Source organism: Triticum aestivum, chromosome 7D, assembly GCF_018294505.1.
Source record: "Triticum aestivum cultivar Chinese Spring chromosome 7D, IWGSC CS RefSeq v2.1, whole genome shotgun sequence".
Taxonomy (NCBI): domain Eukaryota; kingdom Viridiplantae; phylum Streptophyta; class Magnoliopsida; order Poales; family Poaceae; genus Triticum; species Triticum aestivum.
The window spans coordinates 463,200,456-463,220,304 of NC_057814.1; the positions used below are offsets into that span (position 1 = coordinate 463,200,456).

Consider the following 19,849-nt stretch of genomic DNA (forward strand, 5'->3'; position numbering starts at 1 on the left):
CCTATCTACTAGCCGAGGCAAGGCACCAAAAATCCCCTCCCCGCCATGGGCTGCCGGAGCGGTAGGTGGCTGGGAGGCGAATCCATGGGCCCGCCGGTGAAGATTGAGGCAAGGAAGGCTTTCCCTAGTCGCCTTCGAGAGAGGAAAGAAAAGCAATTTCAAAACTTATAACAAGCATGTGGGCACTAACTCAATGGACTGTTTAACCTAAAAGTTTGTGTTTCCACTTACGAACAGAAGTCTTCCCCTTAAAAAAAGACTAGGGTTTCTCTGTCTCCCGTCGGCGCCGCCGGCCCGCCTCATCTCCGGTGGCCTTAGGGTCATGGTAGCACGGTGGATCCAGACCCTTGCCAACGGGAGGGCTCCGTTTTTATATGTTACTTCGAGTTTCGTTAGGGTTTGTGTCCTGCTCAGGAAGAGGAGACAGTGGCGGCTCCCTGAAGATGGAATAAGGTTCTCACCGCCTAGCCCCCATCCCAGTGGTGCATCTAGTATCGTCTGTGGGCGTGTGGAGGTGTGTCTCCGGCGGATATGTCCTTGGTGGATTTGCTCGGATCTGGTCATAGTTCGTCTACGTTCGTTTGTTTTCAAGTTGGATCTTTTCCATCTACGCTACTCTTCAACTGCGAGGATTGTTGTTTTGGTGCGCTGGTCCTATGAAGCCTTAGCACGACGACTTCCCGACTGTCTACCATAACAAGTTTTGCTTGGCTACGACGAGAGAGGGGCGATGACGGCCAGTGTGCCTTCGGCTCGCTTCAATGTTTGTAGTCGTCGCTAGGTAGCCTATGAATTTAGATGTATTTTTTATTATTTCTGATGTTCGTTGTATCGCCATGATTGAAGATGAATAGATTAAAAGCTTTCTCGCAAAGAAAAGTCTGTGTTTCCTCAAAAAAAAAAACATGAGCCGTCCACACTGTTTTTTTTTACACAACTGGGTTTTGGTTGAATAGATTTGGCATGGTATTTCATGCCGTCAATGCTGGGAAGCAGATATGTAGGGTTTTTCTCTGTCATGCGGTTATGCTATCTTGTTACTTGACGTGGTGTTGCTCTTCTTTGCTGTCGAGGTTGATTCCATTAATCTACGGGCTATATGTACTCTCGAGCGATCAGTGTTCTGTAACTTCCCTTTAGAGGTGTATATGGTTCCCATTCATCCTTGTTAGAGGAAATGCAGCCGGTTAATGGCTTTATAGATGGTTCAATGGATCGTAGAGTCTTTTCTTAACCTTGTCTAGATTTGAATCTATATTGACCAAATTTGCGATGTGATAAAACAAAATATATCATATAATGTCATACATGTAATCAATTCCTTGGCTGGATGGATGCAAACATTTTTTATTTTGGTTCTATTAGGCATTAGCCAACAATTTCAATGTATTCTGCATACCTATGATTCATGGGAAGCACGCCCATTCGAGGAGGCCAAGAGCGTCGACATGCTTACTTCAAAATAATGGGTGAAAGAGAAGAAAAATGATTTATAATTATAAATCCTAAATGTATATGTTAATACATGATTGATGTTAAATCACTAAAAGATGTATGCCCCGACATGCTTACTTCAAAATAATGGATGAAAGAGAAGAAAAATGATTTATAATTATAAATCCTAAATGTATATGTTAATACATGATTGATGTTAAATCACTAAAAGATGTATGCCCCGTTGCAATGCACGAGCAATTAACTAGTGAATCTAACAAAAATATGAACGCATATGTCAAATATAGTACTTGAACATGGATGCGTAGGTACTACTACAAGAAACCTAACTAATCAAGCATAACTTGGTTTTTTCCGGGGCGATGATGGTGATTTAGTTGATAGACTTTGACGCGGGTGACATCAATTTCTTTTTTATGGTAACTGTTAAGTTATTGGAGCTGGCGATGATGGTTTCCTTCGCCCGCACAAAAGTTATTTTTATCTGCAGCAAAGCAAGGGCTATTTTGCCGGTGGCGGCAACTGTTAAGTTATTGGTGGTCATTGTTTGAAGTTATTGTTGGTCATTTCGTGAAGTCACAAGATTGGAAAGAACAACGCGTGACAAGGAACTGCTAAATTTATGTAACATATGCGTACATCCATTTCTATAACAAGTAATTCGGGATTGAGGGAGTATAAAATCCATTTCTATAACAAGTAATTCAGGACTGAGGGAGTGTATAAAATAACCAAAGTACGGTCTCGGGTTGGGCAAGAGAAGCGAGCACACATCTATCAGCAAATCATGGTCATCGGTTTGCCAAATTCTACTATAGCACAACCCTTGCTGCAAGGAAGGTGTTGCTTGGCAGCTTCATCGATCCTGCCTCTTACACTATCATGCAAAACTTTCAGCATTGGACTGCTGCACGCAGCCGTATGAACTGGTCGTTGCAGCCGCTGCTGCCTTTGTTGACAGGTTATGCACATTACTGGCGGCAACAAGTCTGATGCTCCCACAAAAGACTACTCCACAAGGACAGACTTGTTATGAAAATAACAAATGTACTCATAAAGTTGCCAAAGAGAGTTGACGAAGAAGAGATGAACGGAATACAGAGCATCTCCAGGATAATGCACTATTACTAGGACAGCACAGAAGCACCCATTTTATACAGAAATACTGAATACAGACCATGAATATCCCATGATGAAGCCCCTAATATTACAACGAGGAGCAAACGACACTAGAGTTGGCGCCAGTGGCGTACAATACTTAACCCAGCCATCAAGTATACTTCCGAGAACTAGTCAGAGCTCGACAAAGCAACGGTGACAGACATGAACGACATACGATATAATCATAGATAGACACAATACAGTTTATATGAAGGCTACAGCTTATAGCTCGTAGATAGTGGAATTTATTCAACTTAAACGCGTAAATAGGGCAGGCTGGGCACTTGCTACAGCGCAGCACATACCTCAGGCAACAGCGACGGCAAATTATATTTGGGCAACTAGGGGTTATTATATCTTGGCCTTTTCTCTTCCCTTGCAACTCACCTTGCTGTCGGCTGGCCGGGTAGCATCGGAATTGGCACTGGCATCGGCATTGTCATAGCTGTAATATATTTGATTCTACTTGAACATCCACTGCTATGTAAATTTTCTTGTATCTATTCCCTTGTATGTGTCACCCATTACTGCTGATAATATATTCCAATGACCCTTTCCTAGCTCCCACTACACATAGTTATCAATGAGCTGTCTTAGTCTGTGCTTATATTTTTATTACGAACAGTCATCGGTCTGCTGGTAAACTGAAACAGCAAACATGAACAAGTTCTCTCCTAGTCTGTGCTTATATTTTCATTAAGCAAAGTTCATCGGTATGCTGGTAAACAGAAAAGCAAACATGAACAAGTTCTCTCCTCATTGTTCTTCTGACGTGAACAACTTCCCTACTCATTAATATTCTGGCTCAACAGTCTCTGCACACAATCTTGTCTTGTCTTATTTTCTTGAAGGCATATGAAGGATCTCTGCACTTTGCCAATCTTCTTAAATGAACCGTGAAATGATCTCCTTCCTCCAGGAGGTGACGTGGTTCACAGCATCCATACTTTTGCGTTAAGTTGAGAGTAAACCAGCAGCTCTTCGCAAGCAGGGACATAAATCAGCTGAAATCTTTAAGAGAGTGCAAATACAATTGCACACTGATCAGGCCACCAATGGTTGAATGATTTTGACTCTTGATCTCCTATCTCAAATCCAGTTGAAATATTTCCCATTTATTGTCTTAGTCATATTTTCTTGACAAGAAAAGGTATGAAGGATATCTGCACTTCAAGTTTCTTGAATGATCCATGAAAAGATATTTATCCAGGTGGTAAGAGCAATCCAGACGCTCTTTGCAAGCACGGACATAAATCAGCTGAAATCGTTAAGAGAGTGCAAAAACAATTGCATGCTGATGAGGCCACCAATGGTTTGACTGATTTCGACTCATGCTCTCATACCTCAAATACAGTTGAAATATTTTCCGTTCGTTGATCAAATTTCCAGTGGCCACATGTTCAATCTAAAGTTCCTGTGGAGTCATGGTTTGTCAACTTGCGGTTAGTCACGACAATTCACTGTTCTCACACAAATTCAAGGAAACTATCTGCAGTTTCCACACCACCTCTGTACCAAAGGGATCATCCACTTTCGCAGACTATGGCTTTTCTCTGGTTTCTTCTCTACTCACTCAGCATCTGTTCCCCTACCCTCCTCCTGATGCAAATAGAGCCCTTACACAATTGCAATACACTCCACTTACCTCAAGCTGTCGAGACACGCCCAATTTGATGGTCCAATCAGGAACTATAATCAACACAAACTCACTTCTCAACAGGGCACGCAATTATTAATTTGATCAACAAGCACATCATCAAACTGGACAGATCTCATCTGCCGGTGGCCAAATTCCAGATCTGCTAATCCGAGCACGCCGGCAAGCCAAAGCAGACCATGTGACATCAAGCCGGCAAAAAAAGGGAAGAAAAACAGCCAAGATACAGGAACGACCTAATAGTTTGCCCCCAGATCTAACGCCCGACGCCGCTGTTAGCACCGAAGCACGTACCTCGCGGCAGCCAGCGCCCAGCCGCCGTCTAATATAGCCACTAGTTGGCGACGTCCCCGCGCTCGGCGGCGGCCGACGCGTCCTGCAGCTGCTGGTACGGCTTGTCGTCGTGGACGAAGAAGACGTAGAAGCCGCCGCAGGTGGTGGCGGCGGCCATCGCCCAGACCAGGAGCTTGACGGCGAGCGGCATGACCTCGGCGACCTTGTAGGTGAACATGACGGTGAGCAGCGTGGTGAGCGCCCAGACGGCGGCCTTGATCCGCTCCCGGCGGGGGGAGTGGCGGTCGAGGCGCTCGTAGAGGCGCAGGCAGGCGAAGAGGGCCACGAGGTCGAGGTAGGAGACGGCGACGAAGATGACGGACCCGGCGTCGCCGTTGGAGCGGTACACGGCCATGCCGGAGTTGAAGGTCAGGAAGACGAACCCTAGCGCCGTGAGCCACGATAACTCTGCCATCGCTGGTGCCGCTGCGGATCCGTGCTGCTACCTGCGACGGATAAGAGACGAGTCAGGGTGGATTTAAAGGGGGCGGAGAAACGGAGAAGCCGCGACCGGCCGCGGAATCGCCGAAGGGGGGAAAAAGATTGGAAAGAGGAACGCACCTGATTATTTATGGTTGGTGGAGACTGACGATGAACTACGCGTCTGGAGAGCACAAGGGTTTGGGTCTTAACGTGTTTCTTTGGGTCGCTGTCGTGAGAGATGGTGTGTCCACCGATGTACCGAAAGCGTGTCTCGTGCACTAGACTCTTCTTTTTTCTTGTGAAGTACGTGTACGTTCTTTTTTCTGAAAAATATTCAGATCTAGGAGTATTATAAAAAATTCATCAGAACCACGTACAAAACACCTCAAACACAATAAAAATTAAAGAGAAATTCATATTACAACTCTGAATTACCATATAAGATACAACACCAAACTCCAAAGTCTTCTACTTCATAACATCAAACTTTCAAAAATTGACAAGAATTAACCCTAAACCGTTTTTGACTGGTTTCAGTCGGCCCACTATGCCACCCTGACCTTTAACCCTGGTCATGGGACGAGGCTTGCCTCCTCTCCCTCCTGTGCTCCCATCCATACTCCCGCACCATCCATTCTTCATCTGACGGTTACAACATTTTCCCTCCCTCTCGATCCTTTTCCAGTCAAAACTAAAGCAAACAAACTCCCGTATTTCCTTCTGCCGTGGCCCGCGCCGCTGGCACGCCCTCCCCGCACGATCCCTTTCCATTGATTCAGTGCGGTAGAAACAAAAGCTAAATACCGAGATGAACAAAATCATCATGCTACTAAGAACCAGAGCTTAATGTTGATGCACACAGGAATGTGTTGCGGTGTTGCCGCATGCCACCAAAGAAGAAAGAACACACAAAAGTTGCATGCACCAGTCGACTAGTTGCTCAGAAGGTACAGCGACGGACGGATCGAGGCGCCGGCGTCTCCGATGAGTGGGCGCCATGACGGCCACGGGAGGAGATAGAGGCGACGACCTCGTGCTACATCTCGGCGGCTGTGGAACTTCGTTCGGTGGTAGAGGAGGGAGAACGGGGCGGCTGACGGGAGGAGATGAAGGCGGCAACGGGACCTTGGTCGGGGTCGCCGGGTCGGACAATCGGCTGTCGATCGGAACTTCGGAAGGTATGAGGGAAGGAGACGAGAAGAAATTACGTGCTTGAGATGGAATACAGACTTTTGTTTGCTTTCTTTTAGCTGAAAAATGGTGCAGCCGCTGGATGAGAATTTAACTGTGCGGGAGTATAGATGGGAGCACGGGAGGGGAGCAGGCAAGCCTCGTCCCTAGTCATGGGCCGGCAGTGCTAAAAAAGCCGTCAACGTGGCAGCTCCAACCGATTGGACTCTGGCGAGGCTGAAGCTAGGCTACATGGAGCTGGTGGGCTGGTGGGGGATAATTGACTCATGGGCATTCAGTAGGAGGCCCCTTTACGAGTCTTCCTCCTCCAAACTGACAAAATTGACAAGAACTCCATCCACTCAGCCACTGGAGGAGCTTCTTGGAGGCCAAAGGGGGCCACGACCGCCCCTCCAAAAGTGAAAACAAAAGTTATTACCATGTTTTGTCCCATATTCCTGTTTCTCCCCCACAATGTTGAGAGAATTCCTTATTTGGCTCTTTCTTAAATTTTGCTTTCCTTTTTGGCCCTAAAAAACATTTTCTTCCCTTTTTGACACACAAATTTTATTTTGTTCCCTCCATGACAATTATGGCAATTTTGGCGACTAACACAGTGAAGTGCAACATGAAAAGTCGCTTTTACCCCCTGCTTTAGCTCACTGGCAAAAAAAATCCCCACCGCGCCTTCTCACCCGAGTCCACCCAAGCGCAAAAAAAAGCTGCAAGGGCCCATAGCGTGACGTCACCACGTCGCAGGGCCCGCGTGATTTGCATGGTGGTTTAGCATGGCACGAGTCTTCAAGGTCGTGGCGCCTGGGGTAGGAAAACTACCGGCCATCACTTTCTTTCTGTACCGAAAAAAAGAGAAGAAGATTACAGAAAAGTCGCATTCGTATGCGATGCAAAACTCTCGTCTGGTCGTCTTTGTGATCGAGTGATTTAGCGAGTAGACCAAGGGCGTCGTCGCCGACCAGGCACTCACCTCCGGCAACACCACGCCCGCGCTTGTTGCGCAGAACGCCAACAATATCTACTTGTTCATCCGCGCCGGACAGATACGCACCAAGATCTTCCCTTCGCTGATTTTGAGGGAGGGGGATGACGGGTCCGTCACGTCTCCTTGGCGACACGCTAGGTGAGTCCGCCCCACGGCGATGGCCGGCGTGGTTCGCCGTAAACCTTCGGACGGCGACGACTCTCAGGCCATGTCGCGGGGAGGACGTGCTCGGCTCGCACCTGGACTCGGTGGAGCTCGTGGATGAGCGAGGGTGCACGATGGACAGGCGGGCCAGGAGAGGGCTCGTGTTGGCCCCTGGCTCTACAATCGTGTTCCCCTGTCATGTCGCGTGCATCGAGGAGGAAGACCCCGACGGGAGCGACGCCTCGAGAGCCGGCGAGGGAGGAATTGCGGCCGGTGGGAGAGGAAATGCGGCCGGTGGGGGAGTTAATTCGGGCAATACTTATGGCCGGGTTACTCCGCTCCTTCTCGGTCCTTCACTTCCTCTCCCAGCCGTCTCGTTCACCTCTCTCCTGGTTGACGACTGCAGCGGAGATGGTGGAGATCAGCGAGGAGAAGTTGAGGAGGTTTGCAGGCAGGGACGCGCGCCTGCGTGCTCGCCTGAGGGAGATCGGCTCGTGGTACACCAGCAAAAGGGAGATGTATGGGGAGGCGGAGGTGATCTTCGAGGGCCTGACGGCGGCGGAGGAGCGGTCGTTGTTCGGGCAAGGTGGGCGCAAGCATCCACTCTAGGTGCTGCTGTGGGCGATGGATCAGGCGGACTCGCCGGTGAGAGCTGTGGCGAGGAAGTGGGTAGCGTTAACCTCCTTCGAGACGGCGAATCTCGCCCCGGCCATGCGGGAGTCGACGCTCAGATCCCGCGAGGGGTGCTGGCTCTTCCTGCTCCAGGATCGGCCATGGCGCCGATCGAGATCCGCGAAGACCCAGTGGAGCAACCACCGCAGGAGGAGGCGCGACAGATGGAGGCGCGGATCCCGCGACGCTCGGCTCGACTCGCCCCAACTCCGACAACACTGACCCCTCGCCGCTCGGCACGCCTCGCCGGAATCGATGCCTGAAGCCTTCACTAGCCCACAACCGCTTCTGGATGTTGGCTAGCGAAGATTCAGGTCCCGATTCTGATGAGGATGATGATGCAGGTAATCATTGTGACTCCGCTCCTTCATATGATCCTTCTGTCTGCAAATATCGCATGCAATTTGAGGATGTTGATACACAAAGCCGAATCAGGCTTGTGAATAGAAAAATGAAGAAAAAAATGAATCGATATGTGCAGAGTTTACTTCTGAAGCATGAGGGGGATGCAGATAGGAAGAAAAATGATAGGATGTGTACCGATTTTAGTAGGGACATGACACATATTGATTCTCCTAGTTGGGGAGATTATCACTGTAGTGAAATTGATATGGCGCTCATAAAAATGAAGCCCAGAAATCCAATAATCTGGGATTATACCAGATTCCCTGAATTTTTAAGTGACATTGAACCTGATGATATCAATCCTCCCAAAAACTTATCAATGGTTCTAATAGGAGAATGGACAAGATTGATAAGGAAGATATTAGGATTGATATCCCTGAGAATTATGCGCTGGAGGAAGTGGTTGGTGAATTTCAGAGAGGATGAGAGATTCAGAGTGCTGGAAAAGAAAACAGGGATGACAGCAGAGAAGGAGAGTGGGGGGAGATTCGCTCTGATAACGTGGGCTTTAAGGGCTCCTGGCCCAATAAGGTGAGAAGTTTTGGGGGCCTAGGGAGGGGCGTGGAGGGGATGGACATATATAAAGGAGGTATCCCACCTTTAGTTCCTGAACCTGATTTCCTTCACCCCCAAACCCTAAAAACCTCAAGGCGGCGGCGAGCAGAGAGGCTGAGACTGAGGAAGAAGAGATCTCCTGGGAAGAAGAAGAGATCATGGCCAATAGACAAGAGAGCTGGCGCCCCAAGCCAGGGAGAGGGACAGGCTTCGGAGGGAGAGGTAATTACTACAACAAGCCCAACAATTCTGAGAGAGGTTTCAACAGGATAGATGGGAGAGATCAAGATAATTTTGACTGGAGGAGTAGGGATGGAAACTACATAGGAGGATCTGGGACCAACAGCAGTGGTTCTGGGGGAGAAGGGACATCTATGGGGAGTGGCAGGGATCTGGATGGCAAGGTTGGGAACTTTGGCCCAGGCAGAATGGGGGGGGCAGCAGGAAAGAGTTCATGTGGGGAGTGGAGAGATGGGATCTGGAGGTGGTTTTGCAACAGCCAATCCTAGTGTCCCATAGATGGGTATGCAGGGGGGACAGATGCAGATGGCAGGTGGTTTCCCTGTGATAAATAACTCTAGCTTCCCTCAGTTGGTACCAGTTGGAATGGGCTTGGGACAATTTGGGTTCATGCCACAGGAGCAAATGGCACAGCAATACCAGTATCTGCTCTCCAACATGCCAAAACAAGAGACTTTGAAACTGCAGGGGCAACAAAAAGATGAAGGGGAAAAAGGGGCAGCAAAGAAGAAAGAAATAAGGAACAACATCAAGGAACTGTTCTGTGTCAAGTGCAAAGAGCAGGGCACCTGAAGAGTGACTGCAAAAACAAATTGTTCTGTGTGGTGTGCCAGAGAGCATCACACAATACTGAAGATTGTACAGTGCTGAAACAAGCTAAACCGGTGGCCAAATATGTGGGATATGGAGCTAGGGGCCTAGGCTGCTTACTGGTGCAACACACTAAAGATATTGTAGCTGCTGAACATACAAACCCCATGGCTTTGGTGACTGTTCACTCTGGGCAGCTGAATGAAACTACAATTGCTTTTGGATTCTCTAAGATGTTTGAATGGGGATGGACCTGGAGAGCTAAATTTCAAAGTCCTGTAACTTATCTGATGAGATTCCCCAATAAAGCTAAATTGGTGGAATTAAAAAACTTTGGAAAATTCACTCTGCTGGGGACAGGAGCAATGGTTGAGGTTGATTTCTGGAGTCCAAATGATAAAGCCAAAGGGAAGCTACACTCTGTGTGGATAAAAATGTGGGGAGTGCCTGACAACCTGAGACATTACTTGGGGATATGTGAGATTGGGTCTGCTTTGGGGCCAGTGGTGGAGGTGGATATTGAACACATACACTCCAGGGAGGAGATCAAAGTGAAGGTTGGAGTGAGAGACATACACAAGATACCAGCAGGAACTGAGATAACCACCAGAGACTTACTCCTGTATGATATATACTTTGAGTTTGACTCAGTTGCTGAACAAGGGTGGTACAATTTTGAGGAGGGGAACAAAAGGAAGATGTTTGAATATCTGGAGCTAGAACACTTTGAGACACAAAGAGAAAATGACATGCAAAAGAAAAGCAAACAAACAGACACTGGGAAACAAAATGTGAGCCTGGGGAGTCTGGGTCTGAAACAATATGAGCAGGTGGTTCTGAAATATGGGGAGAGTTGCCAAACCAATGATACTCTTGAAGAGAATAAAAAGGCAGAGATAGTTGCAGAGATGCAGGGGAGAGAGGAGGACCTGTTATCTAGGTTGTAGAAAGCAGAAGAGTTAGCTGCTAGACAGTCTGCACAGCTGATGTTGGAAGAAAAAAGGAGAAAAGAAATGGAGATCATTAGGAAAACTCTGGAAAATGAGGTAAAGAGACAACATGAGTTGCTCCAGATTAATCTGAAAGGATGTGAAGAAGTAAAAGGGTCACAATCTGGAGATAAGAACACTGCTGAGGGAGAAGAAGTGGAAACTCTAGATGAAGATATGGGGATTGAGGACAAACAAGAGGAGGGAGGAGAGATGACAGACCAGGAGCTGATGGCACAAGCCACTGGATTGGGATATGTAGAGCCAGTGGATTATACAGCTAGTCAAGAGACAGATTCCTTTGAGACCAAGATTTTGAAGGCTGGGAAAAGAGATGCTGATCTTAAGGATGAAGAGGAGGAGTTGAGGAGATGCATTAGGTTAAAAGGAAAAGAAGATCGCAAGATTTCAGAGCTGGCGAAGGAAAGGGTAGCAAAGAAGGATAATTATGGTAAGTTGGGTGATATTGGGAGTTTTCCAAATTGTGACAGTTTCTTTCAGAAAGTTGCTGAAGGGGTTGGTGTTAATATTGGAAATAATCCTGATATGATAAAATATAATATAGAATTGATAAAAAAGTGGAACAAGCTAGAATTGATTTATGGTTGTCTGACTTCAACAAAGAACAAAAACAGGTTGTTTTGCCTGAGGGTGATGAGATCATTGATACTTGGGAATATACCCTGGAAGATCTTTTGGACCAGGGAGAAGATGGAGCTGATGGGGAAGATGATGATTGGGAAATAGTCAAAGAGCTCTTTGAAGGAAATATGCCCTAGAGGCAATAACAAAGTTATTATTTATTTCCTTCTATCATGATAAATGTTTATTATTCATGCTAGAATTGTATTAATCGGAAACATAATAGTTGTGTGAATACATAGACAAACAGAGTGTCACTAGTATGCCTCTACTTGACTAGCTTGTTGATCAAAGATGGTTTCGTTTCCTAGCCATAGACATGAGTTGTCATTTGATTAACGGGATCACATCATTAGGAGAATGATGTGATTGACTTGACCCATTCCGTTAGCTTAGCACTTGATCGTTTAGTATTCTGCTATTGCTTTCTTCATGACTTATACATGTTCCTACGACTATGAGATTATGCAACTCCCGTTTACTGGAGGAACACTTTGTGTGCTACCAAACATCACAACGTAACTGGGTGATTATAAAGGTGCTCTACAGGTGTCTCCAAAGGTACTTGTTGGGTTGGCGTATTTCGAGATTAGGATTTGTCACTCCGATTGTCGGAGAGGTATATCTGGGCCCTCTCGGTAATGCACATCACTATAAGCCTTGCAAGCATTGTAACTAATGAGTTAGTTGCGGGATGATGTATTACAGAATGAGTAAAGAGACTTGCCGGTAACGAGATTGAACTAGGTATTGAGATACCGACGATCGAATCTCGGGCAAGTAACGTACCGATGACAAAGGGAACAACGTATGTTGTTATGCGGTTTGACCGATAAAGATCTTCGTAGAATATGTAGGAGCCAATATGAGCATCCAGGTTCCGCTATTGGTTATTGACCGGAGACGTGTCTCGGTCATGTCTACATAGTTCTCGAACCCGTAGGGTCCGCACGCTTAAAGTTAGATGACGATCGGTATTATGAGTTTTGTGTTTTGATGTACCAAAGGTAGTTCGGAGTCCCGGATATGATCACGGACATGACGAGGAGTCTCGAAATGGTTGAGACATAAAGATTGATATATTGGAAGCCTATATTTGGATATCGGAAGTGTTCCGGGTGAAATAGGGATTTTACCGGAGTACCGGGGGTTACCGGACCCCCCCCCCCCGGGGGGGAAGTAATGGGCCTATTGGGCCTTAGTGGAGAAGAGGAGGGGCGGCTAGGGCTGGCCGCACGCCCCCTCCCCCTCTAGTCCGAATTGGACAAGGAGGGGGGCATGGCGCCCCCTTTCCTTCCCCCTCTCTCCTTCCCTTCCTTCCCCCCTCCTACTCCAACTAGGAAAAGAGGGAGTCCTACTCCCGGTGGGAGTAGGACTCCTCCCTGGCGCGCCCTCCTCCTGGCCGGCCTCCTCCTCCCCTTGCTCCTTTATATACGGGGGCAGGGGGGCACCTCTAGACACACAAGTTGATCTGTTGATCTATTCCAGCCGTGTGCGGTGCCCCCCTCCACCATATTCCACCTCGGTCATATCGTAGCGGTGTCTTAGGCGAAGCCTTGCGTCGGTAGCAACATCATCACCGTCACCACGCCATCGTGCTGACGGAACTCTCACGTGAAGCTCTGCTGGATCGGAGTTCGCGGGACGTCATCGAGCTGAACGTGTGCTGAACTCGGAGGTGCCGTACGTTCGGTACTTGGATCGGTCGGATCGTGAAGACGTACGACTACATCAACCGCGTTGTGCTAACGCTTCCGCTTTCGGTCTACGAGGGTACGTGGACAACACTCTCCCCTCTCGTTGCTATGCATCACCATGATCCTGTGTGTGCGTAGGAAATTTTTTGAAATTACTATGTTCCCCAACAGTGGCATCCGAGCCTGGTTTTATGCGTAGATGTTATATGCACGAGTAGAACACAAGTGAGTTGTGGGCGATACAAGTCATACTGCTTACCAGCATGGCATACTTTGGTTCGGCGGTATTGTTGGATGAAGTGCCCCGGACCGACATTACGCGTACGCTTACGCGAGACTGGTTCTACCGACGTGCTTTGCACACAGGTGGCTGGCGGGTGTCAGTTTCTCCAACTTTAGTTGAGCCGAGTGTGGCTACGCCCGGTCCTTGAGAAGGTTAAAACATCACTAACTTGACGAACTATCGTTGTGGTTTTGATGCGTAGGTAAGAACAGTTCTTGCTCAGCCCGTAGCAGCCACGTAAAACTTGCGACAACAAAGTAGAGGATGTCTAACTTGTTTTTGCAGGGCATGTTGTGATGTGATATGTTCAAGACATGATACTATATTTTATTGTATGAGATGATCATGTTTTGTAACCGAGTTGGGAGTTATTTCAAAAAAATTCCTACGCACACGCAAGATCATGGTGATGCATAGCAACGAGAGGGGAGAGTGTTGTCCACGTACCCTCGTAGACCGAAAGCGGAAGCGTTAGCACAACGCAGTTGATGTAGTCGTACGTCTTCACGATCCGACCGATCAAGTACCGAACGCACGACACCTCCGAGTTCAGCACACGTTCAGCCCGATGACGTCCCTCGAACTCCGATCCAGCCGAGTGTTGAGGGAGAGTTTCTCAGCACGACGGCGTGGTGACGATGATGATGTTCTACCGACGCAGGGCTTCGCCTAAGCACCGCTACAGTATTATCGAGGTGGACTATGGTGGAGGGGGGCACCACACACGGCTAAAAGATCAAACGATCAATTGTTGTGTCTATGGGGTGCCCCCCGCCCCCGTATATAAAGGAGCAAGGGGAGGAGGCGGCCGGCCAGGGAGAGGCGCGCCAAGGGGGAGTCCTACTCCCACCGGGAGTAGGATTCCCCCCTTCCAAGTAGTAGGAGTAGGAGTCAAGGAAAGGGAAGAGGGAAGAGAAGGAAGGAGGGGGCGCAACCCCTCCCCCTAGTCCAATTCGGACTAGGCCTTGGGGGGGCGCCCAACCTCTCCTCTCTCTTTCCCCTAAAGCCCAATAAGGCCCATATACTCCCCGGCGAATTCCTGTAACTCTCGGGTACTCCGAAAAATACCCGAATCACTCGCAACCTTTCCGATGTCCGAATATAGTCGTCCAATATATCAATCTTTACGTCTCGACCATTTTGAGACTCCTCATCATGTCCCCGATCTCATCTGGGACTCCGAACTACCTTTGGTACATCAAATCACATAAACTCATAATATAACCGTCATCGAACTTTAAGCGTGCGGACCCTACGGGTTCGAGAACTATGTAGACATGACCGAGACACGTCTCCGGTCAATAACCAATAGCGGAACCTGGATGCTCATATTGGCTCCCACATATTCTACGAAGATCTTTATCGGTCAGACCGCATAACAACATACGTTGTTCCCTTTGTCACCGGTATGTTACTTGCCCGAGATTCGATCGTCGGTATCTCCATACCTAGTTCAATCTCATTACCGGCAAGTCTCTTTACTCGTTCTGTAATACATCATCCCGCAACTAACTCATTAGTTGCAATGCTTGCAAGGCTTATAGTGATGTGCATTACCGAGTGGGCCTAGAGATACCTCTCCGACAATCGGAGTGACAAATTCTAATCTCGAAATACGCCAACCCAACAAGTACCTTCGGAGACACCTGTAGAGCACCTTTATAATCACCCAGTTACGTTGTGATGTTTGGTTGCACACAAGTGTTCCTCCGGTAAACGGGAGTTGCATAATCTCATAGTCATAGGAACATGTATAAGTCATGAAGAAAGCAATAGCAGAATACTAAACGATCGTGTGCTAAGCTAACGGAATGGGTCAAGTCAATCACATCATTCTCCTAATGATGTGATCCCGTTAATCAAATGACAACTCATGTCAATGGCTAGGAAACATAACCATCTTTGATCAACAAGCTAGTCAAGTAGAGGCATACTAGTGACACTCTGTTTTGTCTATGTATTCACACAAGTATTATGTTTCTGGTTAATACAATTCTAGCATGAATAATAAACATTTATCATGAAATAAGGAAATAAATAATAACTTTATTATTGCCTCTAGGGCATATTTCCTTCAGTTCTCCGGAACAATGGAGCGAGCAACAGATTTGTTGGAGATCATACATACTGATGTATGTGGTCCGATGAATGTTGAGTCTCGCGGCGGGTGAGGGAGTCCTGGATTAGGGGGTCCTCGGACAGCCGGACTATATACTTTGGCCGGACTGTTGGACTATGAAGATACAAGATTGAAGACTTCGACCCGTGTCCGGATGGGACTCTCCTTGGCGTGGAAGGCAAGCTTGGCAATACAGATATGTAGATCTCCTCCCTTGTAACCGACTCTGTGTAACCCTAGCCCCCTCCGGTGTCTATATAAACCGGAGGGTTTAGTCCGTAGGACAACAACAATCATACCATAGGCTAGCTTCTAGGGTTTAGCCTCTACGATCTCGTGGTAGATCAACTCTTGTAATACTCATATCATCAAGATCAATCAAGCAGGAAGTAGGGTATTACCTCCATCGAGAGGGCCCGAACCTGGGTAAACATCGTGTCCCCCGCCTCCTGTTACCATCCGCCTTAGACGCACAGTTCGGGACCCCCTACCCGAGATCCGCCGGTTTTGACACCGACATTGGTGCTTTCATTGAGAGTTCCACTGTGCCGTCATCATAAGGCTGGATGGCTCGCCTTGTTGTCAAGGACAACATCACCTCTGGGGGAGCCCTGGCTGTAGGCCAAACTCTCCGACTAGGCGGTTTCGTCATGACCGCCTGTTCGGCCGCTGCGCCGACGATGACTTCTCGGGTCATCGAAAACAGCCTCCACGTCGGCTCGGGACTCGCCGAGCAGTTGGATCCAATAGAGCTCTCTTCCTTGAACGAGCTCTTGGATCGCATCGCCGCTTTGGGAGTCGCTACGGACTATGATCAGATCGGGCTTAAACCCGACCAAAGGGAGATTAACTCCCCGCCGGTCACCCATCAGATAGCGGTGGTGGAGGAGCAATGCGGCGATTCTTCCTCTATCTTGAGGACAAACTATGTCCGGATTCCCGAGCTCTCCGAGCCGGATACCCGTCTACGGGAGGACATCGCCCAAACCCTGAACCTAGAATCAGGCAGCGGGCCAGACCTATTGGGCAACATCCCGGAGCCCGAACTTCCAAGATCAGAAACTCCTCCGCCCCTGGGTCTCAGATCGGGTCAAGGTTCGGACTTAAATCCACCCACCCACCCAGATATAAACGATCTTTCCCACATTAGACAAGAGCCCCAGGAGACAGTACACCACTATTGGGCCAGATTCCTCCTTGTAATGAACAAGGTCAAGGACTGTCGCGAGGAAGACGCAATTTCATTCTTTTGCAATAATTGCACGGACAAGGGAATCCTCAACGCCATAAGTCGCCGTGACATAGCACACTTCGCTGACTTGGCGGCCATAGTACGGAAGTACTGTGCGATGGAAAGCGCCTGGAAAACCCAAACAAAATTTTGGGATCCTCCGGCTCTGACAAAACCCCCAGTCCGAACTAAAAGGGTGCACTCTCGTAAGTCGCCCGACCCAATTACAAAGAAGCAAAAGCCCACTACAGGGCGTGGAACCGTATTGGAGGGATGGCTTAATGGGCCATGCAAAATTCACAGTACAACGGATACCATACCAACACACAGCCTTAGAGCATGTTGGGTACTCCGGCAGGTGGCCAAGAGCGGTGAGGATCTCCTCATTAACAATACCGCAGAGCACCATCCCGTGGAGAACAACAATACAGTATTGACAGTCTTCGAGACCTTCGCCTCAAATAATAGGCGTAAGCGAGCACTCCGCAGCCTTGCCGAAGTCTGCCACGTGGCAGCAATAAATCCATGGAGCGATACGGCTATCACCTTCAATGCCAGTGACGAACCTAAATTCCGAACAGCCCGAGCACCAGCCGCCTTGGTCCTTAGTCCAATTGTGGACGGCTTCCGGCTTACTAAAGTGCTCATGGACGGCGGCAGCGGATTAAACCTCATCTATGAGGAGACTCTTCAAAAAATGGAAATAGACAGAAGCCGCATTGAGCAAAGCAGCACGACCTTCAGAGGAATCATCCCTAGTCGGGAGGCACGATGTGCTGGGAAAATCACACTAGATGTGGTATTCGGCACGCCGGAGAATTATAGGTCCGAAGAAATCACATTCCAAGTGGCCCCGTTCAATAGCGGATACCACGCCCTTCTAGGGCGGGAGGCATTCACGATCTTCCAAGCTATACCCCATTACGGGTACATGAAGCTCAAAATGCCCGGGCCCAATGGAATCATCACTCTAGCTAGTGATCCGGACATAGCACTCCGCGCCGAAAACAAAACAGCCGCACTGGCCCTCGAGGCGTTATCCGAAGCCCTCGCGGCCGAGGAATTAACTGCGCTGCGCTCCACAGTGGACAGGGACGACGTGATACTCGACAAAAGATCCAAGTCCACCTCTTTTAAACCAGCGGATGAAATAGTCAAATTCCAAGTCCACCCAACGGACCCTACAAAAACAGCATCCATCGGGGCACAGTTAAACCCCACAGTAGACGCTGCACTACGGGAGTTCTTGCGCGAGAATCGGGACATATTCGCCTGGCATCCTTCAGACATGCCAGGAATCCCACGCAGGCTGGCCGAGCATAGCCTTAACATTCTAAAGGGATTCAAGCCGGTCAAGCAGACTCTTCGGCGTTTCTCTGAACCTAAGCGACAAGCCATGGGAGAGGAGCTAGCCAAGTTACTGGAGGCCGGATTCATTAGAGAAATAAAACATCCGGACTGGCTAGCAAACCTGGTGATGGTACCAAAGAAGGATAAATCCTGGCGCCTATGTGTCGATTTCAAGGACCTTAACAAGGCTTGCCCCAAGGATCCCTTCCCCCTCCCCCGCATCGATCAAATTATCGACGCTACTGCAGGACACGACTCATTGTGTTTCCTCGATGCATACTCCGGATACCATCAAATCAAGATGGCGGAGTCCGATCAAGCCGCAACGGCATTTATCACCCCATACGGCCCCTTCTGTTTTAACACCATGCCTTTCGGGCTTAAGAACGCCGGTGCAACCTATCAACGCATGATTCAGACATGCCTGGAAACACAGATCGGCAAAACAGTGGAGGCATACGTAGACGATGTGGTCGTTAAAACCAGACACGTCAAATCCTTAATAGACGACTTGAGGCTCACGTTCGACAATCTCCGAACATACGACATCAAGCTCAATCCGGAAAAATGCGTCTTCGGCGTGGCCGCCGGAAAGCTCTTAGGCTTCATCGTATCCAACAGAGGAGTCGAAGCGAATCCGGCTAAAATCCGAGCTCTGTCACAGTTGGCCATCCCAACAGACCTCAAGCAGATCCAGAAATTAACTGGATGCGTGGCTGCTTTAAGCCGCTTTATCTCCCGATTAGGAGAAAAGGCACTGCCTCTTTATCGCCTTCTCCGACGCACCAAACACTTCGAGTGGACGGACGCAGCCACGACCGGATTAGAAGAAATAAAGGCCGTTTTGGCCACAAACCCAATCTTGGCCGCACCTAACGTCGGTGAACCAATGCTGCTGTATATAGCGGCAACACACCAAGTTGTAAGCGCAGTGCTCGTCGTCGAACGAGAGATGGACGGACATAAGTTCCCGCTTCAAAAGCCGGTATACTATGTATCCACTGTCCTCACTCCATGCAAATCACGGTACCCACATTATCAAAAGATAGCATACGCGGTCTTCATGGCATCCCGGAAGCTACGACACTACTTTCAAGAATGTTCAATCACGGTGGCCTCCGAAGTACCACTCAAAGACATAATAAATAACCGCGATGCCACGGGCCGGATTGCTAAATGGGCTATCGAGCTCCTCCCGTTCGACATAACATACAAACCACGACGAGCCATTAAGTCGCAAGTACTGGCCGATTTCGTCGCCGAATGGACGGAAGCCGAACTCCCTAAAGAGTACGGCGCGTACTCCAATTGGATCATGCACTTTGACGGTTCAAAGATGCTGGCGGGTCTGGGGGCAGGCGTCGTCCTGACATCCCCCACCGGAGATACAGTCCAGTACGTACTCCAAATATTATACATAGACTCCAATAATGCAGCAGAATATGAGGCCCTGTTGCATGGCCTCCGGATAGCAGTCTCCATGGGCATTCAACGCCCAGAGGTGCGTGGGGATTCGAATCTCGCAATATCTCAAATAAATGGAGACTTTGATGCCAAGGACCCAAAAATGGCGGCTTATCGCAACGCCGTCCTCAAAATGTCCGCTCGGTTCGAGGGGCTCGAATTCCACCATGTGGTCCGAGAAAACAATCAAGCGGCGGACATCCTCGCCCGCATCGGCACTAAGCGCGACCCTGTCCCACCCAATATCTTCTTGGAAAGGCTGTTTAAG

At 48.6% G+C, this 19,849-nt stretch overlaps 1 protein-coding gene across 1 annotated transcript; it reads right to left on the reverse strand.

Annotated features, from left to right (window-relative positions):
• Nucleotides 1-2,542: 2,542 nt before the first annotated feature.
• On the reverse strand, nucleotides 2,543-5,322 carry LOC123167857 (uncharacterized). Its single transcript, XM_044585718.1, has 2 exons — nucleotides 5,168-5,322; nucleotides 2,543-5,052 (listed from the first exon to the last, which is right to left on the reverse strand). The coding sequence occupies exon 2, from the start codon at nucleotides 5,019-5,021 to the stop codon at nucleotides 4,608-4,610; it is 414 nt and encodes a 137-aa protein (XP_044441653.1). The 5' UTR covers nucleotides 5,022-5,052; nucleotides 5,168-5,322; the 3' UTR covers nucleotides 2,543-4,607.
• Between the last annotated feature and the right edge of the window lie 14,527 nt (nucleotides 5,323-19,849).

What these genes read in the sequence shown, in the direction of transcription:
- LOC123167857 (XM_044585718.1), bottom strand. Translation starts at nt 5,021, where the DNA reads ATGGCAGAGTTATCGTGGCTCACGGCGCTAGGGTTCGTCTTCCTGACC.